The 15,874-nt window shown below is 45.3% G+C and overlaps 1 protein-coding gene across 1 annotated transcript; it reads left to right on the forward strand.

Moving 5' to 3' along the window:
• The first annotated feature begins 409 nt into the window (after positions 1-409).
• On the forward strand, positions 410-11,340 carry LOC132765286 (zinc finger protein 420-like). The gene is made up of 5 exons (XM_060759554.2): positions 410-518; positions 2,932-3,490; positions 4,781-4,854; positions 6,123-6,243; positions 8,615-11,340. Exons 2-5 carry the CDS (start codon positions 2,932-2,934, stop codon positions 10,624-10,626), a joined length of 2,766 nt encoding a protein of 921 aa, XP_060615537.2. The 5' UTR covers positions 410-518; the 3' UTR covers positions 10,627-11,340.
• Positions 11,341-15,874: the final 4,534 nt, after the last annotated feature.

The following is a 15,874-nucleotide window of genomic DNA, read 5'->3' on the forward strand; positions in this document are numbered from 1 at the left end:
GAGGATCCTATAAGACTGTAGACAAGGAAGAAGTGGATGCAAAGTAAGAATCTATGATATCTTTTTATGTAATACAGGGTTAGTCAAAATGCATAGGCCAATAAGCCATTCAATTGAATGGCTTATTGGCCTATGCATTTTGACTAACCCTGTATTTAGATAGTAGACTGTCACCCCTTAATAGAAAAATACTATGAGATAAAGGATTATAGAACATTAATAGATAGAAAGTATTGCACTATATGCAACAAACACTTGCAAATGTATGTTTACTTAAATAATAATAATAATAAAAAAATCAAATTTGAAAGAAGTTTGCCCAGGCCTAGAGTAGAGGGTGAGCTGGATGGCCCTTGTGGTCTCTTGCAAGGCTATGAGTCTATGAACCAATCAAAGCAAGGAAGGGAGGGGAAGGGGCGTGTCTTACGAGGGCGAGCCCCCTCCCACTTCCTCGAGAAAGAGCCACCTGGACCCAGGAAAGAGGGAAGCCTGTCCTTTTCCCTCTCCTAGATCAATGGGTGAGCCCTCTTTCCACGTCTTTGGGGTTTGGGGGTTTCCCACGTCTTTGGGGTGCAGGATCTGCAAGGAAAAAAGGGCGTGAAGCAGAGCAAAAGGAAGGGAGGAAGGAAGATGGGGAGACCTCCCCTACTCCCATTGATTACTCATCTAGGAGGCAAGGAGGAAAGGCAAGGCTACCACTGGGAAGAAGGGAAGGGGGAGGAAAGGACTGGGTTTTGGACTACACCTCCCAGTATCCCTGTCCAGGAGGGAGGGGGAGCCTCAGGACACATGGGCCCCCATCTTATTCTGGTTGACCCACAGCTTCTAAACCAGACATGGGCCAACTTGGGCCCTCCAGGTGTTTTGGACTTCAACTCCCACCATTCCTAACTGCCGGTAGGCAGTTAGGAATGGTGGGAGTTGAAGTCCAAAACACCTGGAAGCCCAAGTTGGCCCATGTCTGGTCTGAAACCTTCGGTCACCTACTAGTGACCGAAAGGCAACCAAGTCATAGTTCTGGAATACTGTGTCCAATTCTGGGCACCGCAATTGAAGAGCTGGAATGTGTCCAGAGGAGGGTGACTAAAACGTTCAAGGGTCTGGAGAACAAACCCTATGAGGAGCGGCTTAAAGAGCTGGGCATGTTTAGCCTGCAAAAGAGAAGGAAAGAGAATTATTATTATTATTATTTATTTCAGAGTTTTATATACCAACCTTCTCACCTCCTTTGAGGGACTCAGACCGGTTTCCAACCATAAAAACACATACAATCGGTAAAAACATCATAGTTCTTATTACAATAACACATTAAAACAACAAATATATCCAAAACTACAGTGGTCAGTCGTCATACTAAAAAACAATTATACATCATCTTCCATCCATGTCTTAGGGTGTTGTCTCACTCATCAAAAGCCTGTCTCCATAACCACGTCTTCACTGTTTCCTAAAAGTCAGGATAGAAGGGGCGGTTCTGATCTCCGGTGGGAGAGAGTTCCAGAGAGTCACGGGGCCACCACCAAGAAGGCCCTGTCCCTCGTCCCCACCAGACGCACTTGTGAGGCCGGTGGGACCGAGAGCAGGGCCTCTCCAGACGATCTTAATAATCTTGATGGGAGCACGGTCCCGTTTAGAGAAGGCTGAGAGGAGACATGATAGCCACGTGAGGGGAAGTCATAGGGAAGAGGGAGCAAGCTTGTTTTCTGCTGCCCTGGAGACTAGGACACAATGGAGCAATGGCTTCAAACTACAGGAAAGGAGATTCCACCTGAACATGAAGAAGAACTTCCTGACTGTGAGAGCTGTTCAGCAGTGGAACTCTCTTCCCCAGAGTGTGGTAGAGGCTCCTTCTTTGGAAGCTTTTAAACAGAGGCTGGATGGCCATCTGTCGGGGATGCTTTGAATGCGATTTTCCTGCTTCTTGTCAGAATGGGGTTGGACTGGATGGCCCATGAGGTCTCTTCCAACTCTAGAATTCTATGATTCGTTCAGGTCCAGATGGTTCAAAGAAGGTCTGCCCTTGCAATCCTCTGTTGCAGAAAGAGAGTGACCAGTCCAGTTTTATGCCATTGATGAGCCAGATTATGAACCCCAGCCCCAGCTTGCACAACAGGGCTATAGTGATGAAACAGGCCAGGCTGCATCCCCCAGTTTCCCTTCCAGCACTTTTAACCAGTACTCCAAACTGGAACGAGTGTGACTCCTCATAGGGCTTGTTCTCCAGAATCATAGAATCAAAGAGTTGGAAGAGACCTCATGGGCCATCCAGTCCAACCCCATTCTGCCAAGAAGCAGGAATATTGCATTCAAATCACCCCTGACAGATGGCCATCCAGCCTCTGTTTAAAAGCTTCCAAAGAAGGAGCCTCCACCACTCTGAGGCAGAGAGTTCCACTCCTGAACGTCTCTCACAGTCAGGAAGTTCTTCCTCATGTTCAGATGGAATCTCCTCTCTTGTACTTTGAAGCCATTGTTCCGCGTCCTAGTCTCCAGGGAAGCAGAAGACAAGCTTGCTCCCTCCTCCCTGTGGCTTCCTCTCACATATTTATACATGGCTATCATATCTCCTCTCAGCCTTCTCTTCTTCAGGCTAAACATGCCCAGCTCCTTAAGCCGCTCCTCATAGGGCTTGTTCTCCAGACCCTTGATCATTTTAGTCGCCCTCCTCTGGACACATTCCAGCTTGTCAATATCTCTCTTGAATTGTGGTGCCCAGAATTGGACACAATATTCCAGATGTGGTCTAACCAAAGCAGAATAGAGGGGTAGCATGACTTCCTTAGATCTAGACACTATGCTCCTCTTGATGCAGGCCAAAATCCCATTGGCTTTTTTTGCCACCACATCACATTGTTGGTTCATGTTAATCTGTTAACCTGGACTTGATCTCCCCATATTTATTCTGTAATCTTTGCTTCATGGCATAATCAGATGGAGAAGGGAAGGGATTCTTCAGCCCAGATGGAGCCCAGAGTGAAGATGAAGCATCCAAACCAGACCAGCCCTGAAGGGGGAAGAAAGCCCCATGAAATGTGGGGCAGGAGAAGTGTGGGGTTCCCAGACAGAATGGGTCAGGATGGCCAAAATGAGAAGGCCTTCAGCGCAGATCTTCAGGGCCAACGCTTCCGGTGCTTCCGCTTCCAGGAGGCCTTGGGGCCCCGAGAGGTCTGCAGCCGCCTCCACTCTCTCTGCCGCCTGTGGCTGAAGCCTGAGGAACACTCCAAGGCGGAGATGCTGGACCTGGTCATCCTGGAGCAGTTCCTGGCCATCCTTCCTGCGGAGATGGAGTGCTGGGTCAGGGAATGTGGGGCAGAGACCAGCTCCCAGGCCGTGGCCTTGGCAGAAGGCTTCCTCTTGAGTTGGGCCGAAAATGAGAAGGCATTGCAGGAGAAAGAGATCCTTCAGACCCAGGAGGCCCCATGGGATACCACCCAGGGGTTCCCTTCCAGGTGGATTGAACTAGAGGACAACAGAGGAGAGTCTCCACTCGGTAAGATGTCCTTATTCGCTTGGTCCCTTGCTCTCAGGAGTCCCCCAAATTTTGGGTCTACTGTTATGTCCCCAAATACATGTTTCCATTGTTATTTTATTAAAATATTTTAAGAACAGTTTTAAGAATGTACAGGCAGCCTCCAAGTTATGTAGAAGATAGGTTCTATAGGTGTGTTCTTAAGTTGAATTGGTATGTAACTCAGAAGGAGTACAATTTTAAATGTAACTGCAGCCAATGTATATATCCCTGTCCTTGTGACAACTGGATTTTGCTATCGGCTTCCCAAGCAGATAAAATTCATGTTTCATTTCAAATATGACTTTTAATAATATAGAATCATAGAATAATAGAATCAAAGAGTTGGAAGAGACCTCATGGGCCATCCAGTCCAACCCCATTCTGCCAAGAAGCAGGAATATTGCATTCAAAGCACCCCTGGCAGATGGCCCTCCCGCCTCTGTTTAAAAGCTTCCAAAAAAGGAGCCTCCACCACACTCCGGGGCAGAGAGTTCCACTGCTGAACGGCTCTCACAGTCAGGAAGTTTTTCCTCGTGTTCAGGTGGAATCTCCTCTCTTGTAGTTTGAAGCCATTGTTCCACGTCCTAGTCTCCAAGGAAGCACAAAACAAGCTTGCTCCCTCCTCCCTGTGGCTTCCTCTCACGTATTTATACATGGCTATCATATCCCCTCTCAGCCTTCTCTTCTTCAGGCTAAACATGCCCAGCTCCTTAAGCCGCTCCTCATAGGGCTTGTTCTCCAGACCCTTGATCATTTTAGTCGCCCTCCTCTGGACAAATTCCAGCTTGTCAATATCTCTCTTCAATTGTGGTGCCCAGAATTGGACACAATATTCCAGGTGTGGTCTAACCAAAGCAGAATAGAGGGGTAGCGTGACTTCCCTGGATCTGGACACTATGCTCCTATTGATGCAGGCCAAAATCCCATTGGCTTTTTTTGCCGCCACATCACATTGTTGGCTCATGTTTAACTTGTTGTCCACGAAGACTCCAAGACCTTTTTCCCACGTACTGCTCTCGAGCCAGGCATTGTCCCCCATTCTGTCTCTTTGCATTTGATTTTCCTGCCAAAGTGGAGTATCTTGCATTTGTCCCTGTTGAACTTCATTTTGTTAGTTTTGGCCCATCTCTGTAATCTGTCAAGATGGTTTTGAATCCTGCAGGTGAAATGTCAGAAGAGAATACCTCTAGAACATGGCCATATAGCCCGAAAAAACTTACAACAACCCAAAGAAATTAATCTTCCTCTCCCTTCTTTGGTATTTCACAGGAGATGAGCCAAGGATGCTGGGGAGAAGTCATGGTTCATCTCTTTGTGGTGCAAGACAAATGGCTTCTGATCAGGTAAAAAAATCATAGAGTTGGAAATATTTACATATTGTGTTTACATATTACTTGCAAGCCGCTCTGAGTCCCCTTTGGGGTGAGAAGGGTGGCATATAAATGTTGTAAATAAATAAATAAAAGACCACATGGGCCATCTAGTCCAACCTCCTGTCATGCAATAAAAGCACAATCAGAGTATCCCTGACAGATGGCCATCCAGCCTCTGTTTAAAAGCCTCCAAAGAAGGAGCTTCCACCACACTCTGAGGCAGAGAGTTCCACTGTTGAACAGCTCTTCTTAGTCAGGAAGTTCTTCCTAACGTTCAGATGGATTCTCCTTTCCTGTCATTTGACCCCGTTGCTCTGAGCCCTAGTCTCCAGGGCAGCAGAAAACAAGGCTGCTCCCTCTTCCTTATGACGTCCTTTAGCATATTTATATATGAATCTCATGTCTCCTCTCAACCTTCCCTTCTGCAGGCTAAACAGACCCCGCTCTTTAAGACACTCCTCATAGGGATTCATAGTCTCCAGTCCTTTAGTTGCCCTCTGGACACCTTCCGGTCAATATCTCTTTTAAGTGGTGATGCCCAGAGTTAGACACAGTGTTTTTCCAGGTGAGATCCAACCAGTGGATCAAATTTGGAGACTGAATTACTTGGGGAACTATATAGTCGAAGGCACAATGGAACATCCACATCTTACGTTCTTTCCGGAAGGTGGACAAGGTGGGTACCAGTCTAATCTCCCTGGGAAGAGAATTCCAGAGCCAGTGGGCCACCACTGAGAAGGCCCTCTCTCTCCTCCCCACCAGCCGCATTTGTGATGGGGGTGGAAGCAAGAGAAGGGCCTTCCCAGAAGATCTTAGAGATCGTTTAGGTTCATAGAGAAATATACGGTCATGAATATAACCTGGTCCTGAACCATGTAGGCCTTTACAGGTGATAACCTGCACCTTGAATTGGGACCGGAAAGTTATCGGCAGCCAGTGGATAACTGGACCACTCCCTGTAGTTCGCTCCAGTTATCAACATGGCCGCTGATCTTTGCACTAACTGTGGTTTCAGGACTGTCTTCAGGGGCAGCCCCATGTAGAATGCATTGCAGTAATCCAATCTTGAGGTAACTAAGGCGTGGACCACCATAGTCAAGTCAGACTTCTTGATGTACAGTTGCAAGTCTCAGTTGCACAAAGGTCCTCCCAGCCACCGCCGACACCTCAGCATCAGATTCTTCTTAGCAGTAGAAGGAGCATTCTTAATCTGCATTGCCGAAATCTCTTCTTTCCAGGTGACTTTTGAAGATGTGGCTGTAACTTTCAGTGATGCTGAGTGGGCTCTGCTGGATCCAGATCAACAGGTCCTGTACAAGGAGGTCACAAAGGAGAACTATCAGATGGTGGTTTCTTTCGGTAAGGATCCCTCTGCCCCTTGGTCATAAACATCAGTTTAGGAATTTCCACCTGTTTGTTTCTACTTATTTATTAGTCGTGTCAGAGCAACCAGTCCATTATATTACATTTCTAACAGAACAAAGCAAACAAACAGAAAAATACACAACTTGTGAGTTTGGTAGCTGGTTAAATGTCCTTTGACCAGTATCTGGCCACTTGGAGTGCTTCCGGTGTTGCCGCAAGAAGGTCCTCCATGGTGCATGTGGCAGGGCTCAGGTTGCATTGCAGCAGGTGGTCAGTGGTTTGTTCTTCTCCACACTCGCATGTCGAGGATTCTACTTTGTGGCCCCATTTCTGAAGGTTGGCCCTGCATCTTGTGGTGCCAGAGCGCAGTCTGTTCAATGCCTTCCAAGTCGCCCAGTCTTCTGTGTGCCCAGGAGGGAGTCTCTCATTTGGTATCAGCCATTGGTTAAGGTGCTGGGTTTGAGCCTGCCACTTTTGGACTCTTGCTTGCTGAGGTGTTCCAGCTAGTGTCTCTGTAGATCTTAGAAAACTATGTCTAGATTTAAGTTGTTGGCGTGCTGGCTGATACCCAAAAAGCGGATGAGCTGGAGATGTCTCTGCCTTGGTCCTTTCACTATTGGCTGCTACTTCCCGGCGGATGTCAGGTGGTGCAATACCGGCTAAGCAGTGTAATTTCTCCAGTGGTGTAGGGTGCAGACACCCCGTGATAATGTGGCATGTCTCATTAAGAGCCACATCCACTGCTTTAGTGTGGTGAGATGTGTTCCACACTGGGCATACATACTCAGCAGCAGAGTAGCACAGCACAAGGGTAGATGTCTTCACTGTATCTGGTTGTGATCCCCAGGTTGTGCCAGTCAGCTTTTGTATGATATTGTTTCTAGCACCCACTTTTTGCTTGATGTTCAGGCAGTGCTTCTTGTAGGTAAGAGCACAGTCCAGAGTGACTCCCAGGTATTTGGGTGCGCTGCAATGCTCCAGTGGGATTCCTTCCCAGGTGATCTTCAGAGCTCGGGATGCTTCTCTGTTCTTGAGATGAAAGGCACATGTCTGTGTTTCTACAGTGTTGCTGCATAAATTCATTGTCATGACTCACCTGTGTCCAGTACCTCTGGTTTCTGATCAGAGTAGTAAGAAAGGATTCCCCTCTGAATCATTTCTTGTAAAGGGACACTCAATGTTTACTTGAACATGCCGATTAATATTTTGCTCTCAGATATCTTTGTCATGTCATCCTCCAGTGCAGATGATACCCAACAACGTCCAAAAGACCATGTGTTCCCCATGACTTGGATGGCGCTCTCCTCCATAGCAAGAATTCATTTGAAATCAATGTGAATAGATGTATTGTCGAAGGCTTTCATGGCTGGAATTGCTGGGTTGTTGTAGGTTTTCAGGCTGTATGGCCATGTTCTAGAAGCATTCTCTCCTGATGTTTCGCCTGCATCTATGGAAAGCATCCTCAGTGGTTGTGAGGTCTTAACCTCTGAAGATGCTTGCCATAGATGCAGGTGAAACATCAGGAGAGAATGCTTCTGGAATCTGGAACATTGCCATACAGCCCAGAAAACTTACAACAACCCAGACAGGAAAGGAGATTCCACCTGAGCATGAGGAAGAACTTCCTGACTGTGAGAGAGAGCTGTTCAGTAGTGGAACTATCTGCCCTGGAGTGTGGTGGAGGCTCCTTCTTTGGAGGCTTTTAAGTAGAGGCTGAATGGCCATCTGTCAGGGATGCTTTGAATGTGCTTTTCCTGCTTCTTGGCAGAATGGGGTTGGACTGGATGGCCCACGATGTCTCTTCCAAGTCTAGGATTCTAGGACTAACAAAAGACCCTCCCCATGAATGTATAGCAGAGTACTCGGTTGAGCGGGCTGCATTAGCCAGCTGCATTAAATCACTACTGACCGAGAGGTCATGAGTTCGAAGCCAGCCCGGGTCTGAGTGAGTTTCCGGCCATTAGTCTAGCTTGCTGTCAACCTATGCAGTCTGAAAGACAGTTGCACCTGTCAAATAGGAAATTTAGGTACCTGTGTTGTTGTAGGTTTTTCGGGCTGTATGACCATTTTCTAGAAGCATTATATCCTGACATTTTGCCTGCATCTATGGCAGGCATCCTCAAAGACCTCACAACCTCTGAGGATGCTTGCCATAGATGCAGGCGAAACATCAGGAGAGAATGCTTCTAGAACATGGCCATATAGCCTGAAAAACCTACAACAACCCAATGTGGATAAAGATAGTTCTCCATAGCAAGAATTCTTATCTTCCTTCTCATTCTCTCTCATAGCATTTGTGGTATTTGGCTGATTTCATGCTCTCTTTTTTCATTCCTTTTTTACTGTTTCTGTCTCTTCTTTCAAGGTGTTGGTGGGCAGGAGAGTGAAAATGGACAAATGCAATGTGATGCATTACTGCAAACAGAGAAATGTGAAGAGGACAAAGAGGAGAGCATGAAAATGGAAGCAAAAGAAGATAGAAGGACTCCGTGCCCTGCTGACATCTCTGAATTGCCAATCCAAGACCTCACCCGACACCAGAAAACCAATACGGTAGAGAAACCATATAAATGCCCAGAGTCTGGAAAATGCTTTATTAACAAGACAAGTCTCGTAGGGCATGATATGAATCACAAAGGAGAAAAACCCTATCAATGCCCGGAGTGTGGGAAGAATTTCAATTTGAAATCAGTCCTTAAAAATCACCAGGTTAGTCATAAAGAAGAGAAACCATACAAATGTCTGGATTGTGGGGAAAGCTTTCATTATAATGGATCCCTCACCACACACCAGAAAACCCACACTGGAGAGAAACCATACAAGTGCCTGGAGTGTGGAAAGAGTTTCAGCTACAAATCAGTCCTTAAACATCACCAGGTTAGGCATAAAGAAGAGAAACCATACAAGTGCCTGGAGTGTGGGAAAAGTTTCAGCTACAAATCAGTCCTTAAAAATCACCAGGTTAGGCATAAAGAAGAGAAACCATACAAATGTCTGGATTGTGGGAAAAGCTTTCATCTTAACGGAGCTCTCAGTCGACACCAGAAAACCCACACGGGAGAGAAACCATATCAATGCCTGGAGTGTGGGAAATGCTTTACTCAAAAGAGAAGCCTCATAGGGCATGGAATGATTCACAGAGGAGAGAAACCCTATCAATGCTTGGAGTGTGGGAAGGGGTTCAGCTTGAAATCAGTGCTTAATAATCACCAGGCTAGGCACACCGCAGAGAAATCATACAAATGCCTCGATTGTGGGAAAAGCTTCCATAATAACGGAGCTCTCCGTCGACACCAGAAGATCCACACTGGAGAGAAACCCTATAAATGCCTGCAGTGTGGGAAGGGTTTCAGCTACAGATCACTCCTTAAGAATCACCAGGTTAGACATAAACAATACAGATGTCTGGATTGTGGGAAAAGCTTTGATCACAACGACTCCCTCATTACACACCAGAAAACCCATACGGGAGAGAAGCCCTATCAATGCCCAGAGTGTGGGAAGAGTTTCAGCTCGAAATCAGTCCTTAAAAATCACCAGGTTAGGCATAAAGAAGAGAAACCATACAAATGTCTGGATTGTGGGAAAAGCTTTCATCTTAACAGAGCTCTCAGTCGACACCAGAAGACCCACACGGGAGAGAAACCATATCAATGCCTGGATTGTGGGAAATGCTTTACTCAAAAGAGAAGCCTTGTAGGGCATGGAATGATTCACAGAGGCGACAAATCCTATCAATGCTTGGAGTGTGGGAAGGGGTTCAGCTTGAAATCGGTGCTTAAGAATCACCAGGCTAGGCACACAGCAGAGAAATCATATAAATGCCTCGATTGTGGGAAAAGCTTTCATAATAACGGAGCTCTCAGTCGACACCAGAAGACCCACACAGGAGAGAAACCATATCAATGCCTGGAGTGTGGGAAATGCTTTACTCAAAAGAGAAGTCTCGTAGGGCATGGAATGATTCATAGAGGAGAGAAGCCCTATCAGTGCCTGGAGTGTGGAAAGAGTTTCAGGTACAAATCAGTTCTGAAAAATCACCAGGATAGCCACACAGAAGAGAAACCATACAAATGCCTGGACTGTGGGAAAAGCTTTCATCATAACAGTGCCCTCAGTAGGCACAAAAAAACCCACACAGGGGAGAAGCCATATAAATGCCCAGAGTGTGGGAAAGGCTTTACTAAAAAGAGAAGTCTCATAAGGCATGGAATGGATCACAGAAGAGAGAAACCCTATAAATACCAGGAGAGTTGTGCAGGAGATCTTCTTGGAGATGGTGACTCTTCCAATGGCGCCTGCACATTCCCTGACGACAACCTCTCTTGCACTTCTCCTTGCTCTAATACTGGAGAGATCATCACGTTGATTCTATAGCTCCATGTTCATCCGTTCAGTCGTCTCCGACTCTTCGTGACCTCATGGACCAGCCCACGCCAGCGCTCCCTGTCGGCCGTCACCACCCCCAGCTCCTTCAAGGTCAGTCCATGAGTCCAGTCACTTCAAGGATGCCATCCATCTTGCCCTTGGTCGGCTCCTCTCCATACCTACAGAATAATTCCTGGTTCTTCTACTTCTATGTATAGCAATCCTCCAGAGGTCTGTTTATTTCGCATATTTGTATCCCGTCCTTCTCACCCCTGAGCTCAGGGAAGCTGTTGTGACTCAGCTGGAGCCACAGAGTGATGCTGTTGTTGCTCTGATGGGATCTCAAGGTGATTCTGATTAGGATGATGGGATTCAGGTTCACAATCAGGTTCAAGATGTCCCTGTTGTAGACAATGAGGAACAGGGTGTGCAAGTTCAGTTTCCCACAGCAGGGAATGATGTTGTTGATACTGAAACTAGCCAGGTGCAAAGTGACTCAGAAAAGGAGGACAGTTCTCAGCCTGATAGTAAGCAGGAAGGCATTCGGTCTGAGACTAACAAGCAGCCTGGCCTTGACAAAAAGGGAACCTTAGATCGGGCTGATCGTTTGGAATTCAGAGTTCGAAGGAGTGTGAGAATAGCTAACAGGAAGAAGGTGCGACAAGGCCAAAGAAATGCTTTCATGTTTTCCAAAGGGTATTAAACAGAGTGTTTGAAAACAAACCTTTGTCAGAGTATCTTTTCACTTAGAATCATAGAATCAAAGAGTTGGAAGAGACCTCATGGGCCATCCAGTCCAACCCCCTGCCAAGAAGCAGGAATATTGCATTCAAATCACCCCTGACAGATGGCCATCCAGCCCCTGTTTAAAAGCTTCAGAAGGAGCCTCCACCACACTCCGGGGCAGAGAGTTCCACTGCTGAACGGCTCTCACAGTCAGGAAGTTCTTCCTCATGTTCAGATGGAATCTCCTCTCTTGTAGTTTGAGCCAAGAAACTTGTGCTAGTTTGCCTGGATTATCTTGCAGTTCTTGTGTTCATGGTCTCAGGACTTTGTCATGTTCTCATGGGATTTTGCTTTTCTGGTGCCTTTTTAAAATCATGTTTCATAGTCCTATTTTGTATTGATCTTTTGGAACATTACTTTTTCTTTTAAGAACTTTTTTATATTTTACTTTTTAATACACTACAAAGACTTCAACCTGTGTCCAGTTTGGTGTTTTCAGCAAAGTGAATCTATTCTGAGGTGCGACAGCAGCTTACAACAGGCAAGTATTTGATACCATCATGCAAATTTATAAATAAAAATTACAGTTAAAACAGTTAATTAAATCAATTATTAAAACATTCATTTCTGTGTTATCGAAGGCTTTCATGGCCGGAATCACTGGGTTGTTGTGTGTTTTCCAGGCTGTATGGCTGTTGCAATCCAGAGCAGGAAACGAGGCCCTAAGATAACTATCCACCACACTTGACTGTGAAAAAACAATCCTTTTTTATTGAAGAAAAATGGTTACAAAATAAAGGAAAAATGCAAAGTCAAATGCCACAGCAAAATCAGCAAACATGAATTTCCATGAACAAGATCAAAACCCAAAGCCACACTGTAAAATACTGGAACCTGTTAGCAATCCAATAACCGTACTTGGTGTCCTAGAAATCTTTCAAGACGATGGCCAGGGAAACCGGGAGAACTGCCAAGGTCTTCATCAATCTAAAACGATGCCTGAACTGAGAAAGTCAGCCCGGCGAAAGGCACTTAAAGCCGAGGAATTGGTTTCGTGAAACACCTCCCTGCTTTGAAGCTGTTGTTTGTATTTCTTTTAATCGGGAAGACCTTCGCAAGCTGAGTGATTTACTCCTGTCTTGCCAGATCTGGCCCCTTCTATTCTCATGAAGGTTCCCAGGTGCAGAAGGGAGTGAAAGGTCATGGCTTCCCTCTGAAACATTCTCATGAACACTGGTACTTTCATTTTCCAAATCTACAGAAGTTTCTTCTTCAATAATTTCAGGAGCATTGACATCAAGAAGTACATTTTCATTAGCATCAGGAAGTACATTTTCATTAGCATCAGGAAGTACATTTTCATTAGCATCAGTAAATATATTTTCATTAGCATCAGGAGGAACAAACAGAGAATCAGGTTCAAGTTCAAACTCAGGCTGAACCCCAACACTGGCCATGTTTCAGCAGTATTCACTCCTGACATTTCGCCTGCATCTATGCCAGGCATCTTCAGAGGTTGTGAGGTTTGTTGGAAACTAGGGAAGCTGATGAAGAAACACAACCTAGAAGCAATCTACAGACCCACTAAGAAAATCCAACAAATGCTATGTTCAGCAAAAGACAAGAGGGATCCTCTCACTTCTGCAAGAGTCTCCCATATAGCATGCAGCTGTGGACAAGTTTACATAGGGACCCCCAAATGCAGCAGCATTGCCCAGACACAAATCAAGGAACATGGAAGGCAACCAGAGAAGTCAGCCATAGCAGAACACCTGATGAACCAACCTGGACACAGCATATTATTTGAAACACAGAAATGCTGGACCACTCTCATAACTATCAATTCATGCTACACAAGAGAAGCCATGTGGTCAATGTCAATAGAAAGGAAGAAACCATGAAAATGAACAAACTATGGCTATTGGTATGAAAAAAATGCTAAAACCTTAACAACAACAACAATCATAATAATAATAATAACAACAACACTTTATATTCTGCCCTTCTCACCTTGAAGGGGACTCAGGGCGGATCACAGTACACATACGCAGCAAACATTCATTGCCACTTTGTATAGACAATACACAGACAGAACAGAAGGAGGGGGTTTGTTTCAGCTGTTTTTGGTGCCATGGGCTTGAGTCCAAGGGGTGCTGTTCCTCTATCCTCTGTGACGAGCTGTCAGGACTTCCTCCTTCCTTTTGATCGCCCAGCATTTTCTGATCTTCTTTATGGCATAAAACACCTGTCCCACTTTTAGCGGTACCTTATTTCTCTAATCGCAGCTAAAGCTCAGGTAAATAATGAGCTAGGCTGACAGTTGGCAGCTCACGCCAACCTGGGGCTTTGAACTTGCCACCTTTTGGTTGATAGATCTTATAATTGCTGATGATTTATCAGCTGTGCTAAACCTCTGGCCCACAAATACATAAAGCAAATAAAGAACAACATGGGAATTCCAGACAAGAAACAATCAGGGCCAGCTAATAACCTCCCATCAAAGGATTCCCCCAGGCAGTAAGAAGCCAGACGTTGAAAACTGCCAGGCTATTAATTGTTAATCAAGGTGGCCAATTACTACATTCACACCTACCTTAAACAGACAAGAGTTCTTTCTCCCACCATGGACATTATGTATATATATTACCCTCATTTTCCTAGTTTCCAACAGACCTCACAACCTCTGAGGATGCCTGCCGGAGATGCAGGTGAAACATCAGGAGAGAATTTTATTTATTTATTTATTTACAGTATTTGTATACTGCTTTTCTCACCCCGAGGGGGACTCAAAGCAGTATACACATAATGCTTCTTCTTCATCCTGGAAGGAAGTGACAAGTGGAGTGCCATCCGCAGGGTTCCGTCCTGGGCCCGGTCCTGTTCAACATCTTTATTAATGACTTAGATGAAGGGCTAGAAGGCAGGATCATCCAGTTTGCAGACGACACCAAATTGGGAGGGATAGCCAATACTCCAGAGGACAGGAGCAGAATTCAAAACGATCTTGAGAGATTAGAGAGATAAATGGCCAAAACTAACAAAATGAAGTTCAACAGTGACAAATGCAAGATACTCCACTTTGGCAGGAAAAACGAAATGCAAAGATACAGAATGGGGGACAATGCCTGGCTCGAGAGCAGTACGTGTGAAAAAGATCTTGGAGTCCTCGTGGACAACAAGTTAAACATGAGCCAACAATGTGATGTGGCGGCAAAAAAAGCCAATGGGATTTTGGCCTGCATCAAGAGGAGCATAGTGTCTAGATCTAGGGAAGTAATGCTACCCATGCTCTATTCTGCTTTGGTTAGACCACTTTACCTGGAATATTGTGTCCAATTCTGGCACCACAATTCAAGAGAGATATTGACAAGCTGGAATGTGTCCAGAGGAGGGCGACTAAAATGATCAAGGGTTTGGAGCACAAGCCCTATGAGGAGCGGCTTAAGGAGCTGGGCATGTTTAGCCTGAAGAAGAGAAGGCTGAGAGGAGATATGATAGCCATGTATAAATATGTGAGAGGAAGCCACAGGGAGGAGGGAGCAAGCTTGTTTTCTGCTTCCTTGGAGACTAGGACGCGGAACAATGGCTTCAAACTACAAGAGAGATTCCATCTGAACATTAGGAAGAACTTCCTGACTGTGAGAGCTGTTCAGCAGTGGAACTCTCTGCCCCGGAGTGTGGTAGAGGCTCCTTCTTTGGAGGCTTTTAAGCAGAGGCTGGATGACCATCTGTCAGGGGTGCTTTGAATGCAATATTCCTGCTTCTTGGCAGAATGGGGTTGGACTGGATGGTATCAAATACTTGCCTGTTGTAAGCTGCTGTCGCACCTCAGAATAGATTCACTTTGCTGAAAACACCAAACTGGACACAGGTTGAAGTCTTTGTAGTTTATTAAAAAGTAAAATATAAAAAAGTTCTTAAAAGAAAAAGTAATGTTCCAAAAGATCAATACAAAATAGGACTATGAAACATGATTTTAAAAAGGCACCAGAAAAGCAAAATCCCATGAGAACATGACAAAGTCCTGAGACCATGAACACAAGAACTGCAAGATAATCCAGGCAAACTAGCACAAGTTTCTTGGCTCAAACTACAAGAGAGGAGATTCCATCTGAACATGAGGAAGAACTTCCTGACTGTGAGAGCCGTTCAGCAGTGGAACTCTCTGCCTTGGAGTGTGGTGGAGGCTCCTTCTTTGGAAGCTTTGAAACAGAGGCTGGATGGCCATCTGTCAGGGGTGCTTTGAATGCAATATTCCTGCTTCTTGGCAGAATGGGGTTGGACTGGATGGCCCATGAGGTCTCTTCCAACTCTTTGATTCTATGATTCCATGATTCTAAGTAATGGCAAAAATTCAATACCAGTACAAACAATTACAATTCTACACTACATAAATTAAATTAAAAAATACATTCATGAGCAATAAAACAATCATTAAAACAATAAAACAAGCTCCAGGAACCAATGGTGTAGATCAGGCATCCTCAAACTGTGGCCCTCTGACCGTTTTGCCCTTCCACTCCCAGAATTA

This window comes from Anolis sagrei, chromosome 2 (genome assembly GCF_037176765.1).
Source record: "Anolis sagrei isolate rAnoSag1 chromosome 2, rAnoSag1.mat, whole genome shotgun sequence".
Classification (NCBI taxonomy): Eukaryota; Metazoa; Chordata; class Lepidosauria; order Squamata; family Dactyloidae; genus Anolis; species Anolis sagrei.

What these genes read in the sequence shown, in the direction of transcription:
- LOC132765286 (XM_060759554.2), top strand. Translation starts at nt 2,932, where the DNA reads ATGGAGAAGGGAAGGGATTCTTCAGCCCAGATGGAGCCCAGAGTGAAG. An exon ending in CAGAGGAGAGTCTCCACTCG is followed by an intron (nt 3,491 to 4,780) that starts GTAAGATGTCCT and finishes GGTATTTCACAG; the next exon opens with GAGATGAGCCAAGGATGCTG. An exon ending in GACAAATGGCTTCTGATCAG is followed by an intron (nt 4,855 to 6,122) that starts GTAAAAAAATCA and finishes TCTTCTTTCCAG; the next exon opens with GTGACTTTTGAAGATGTGGC.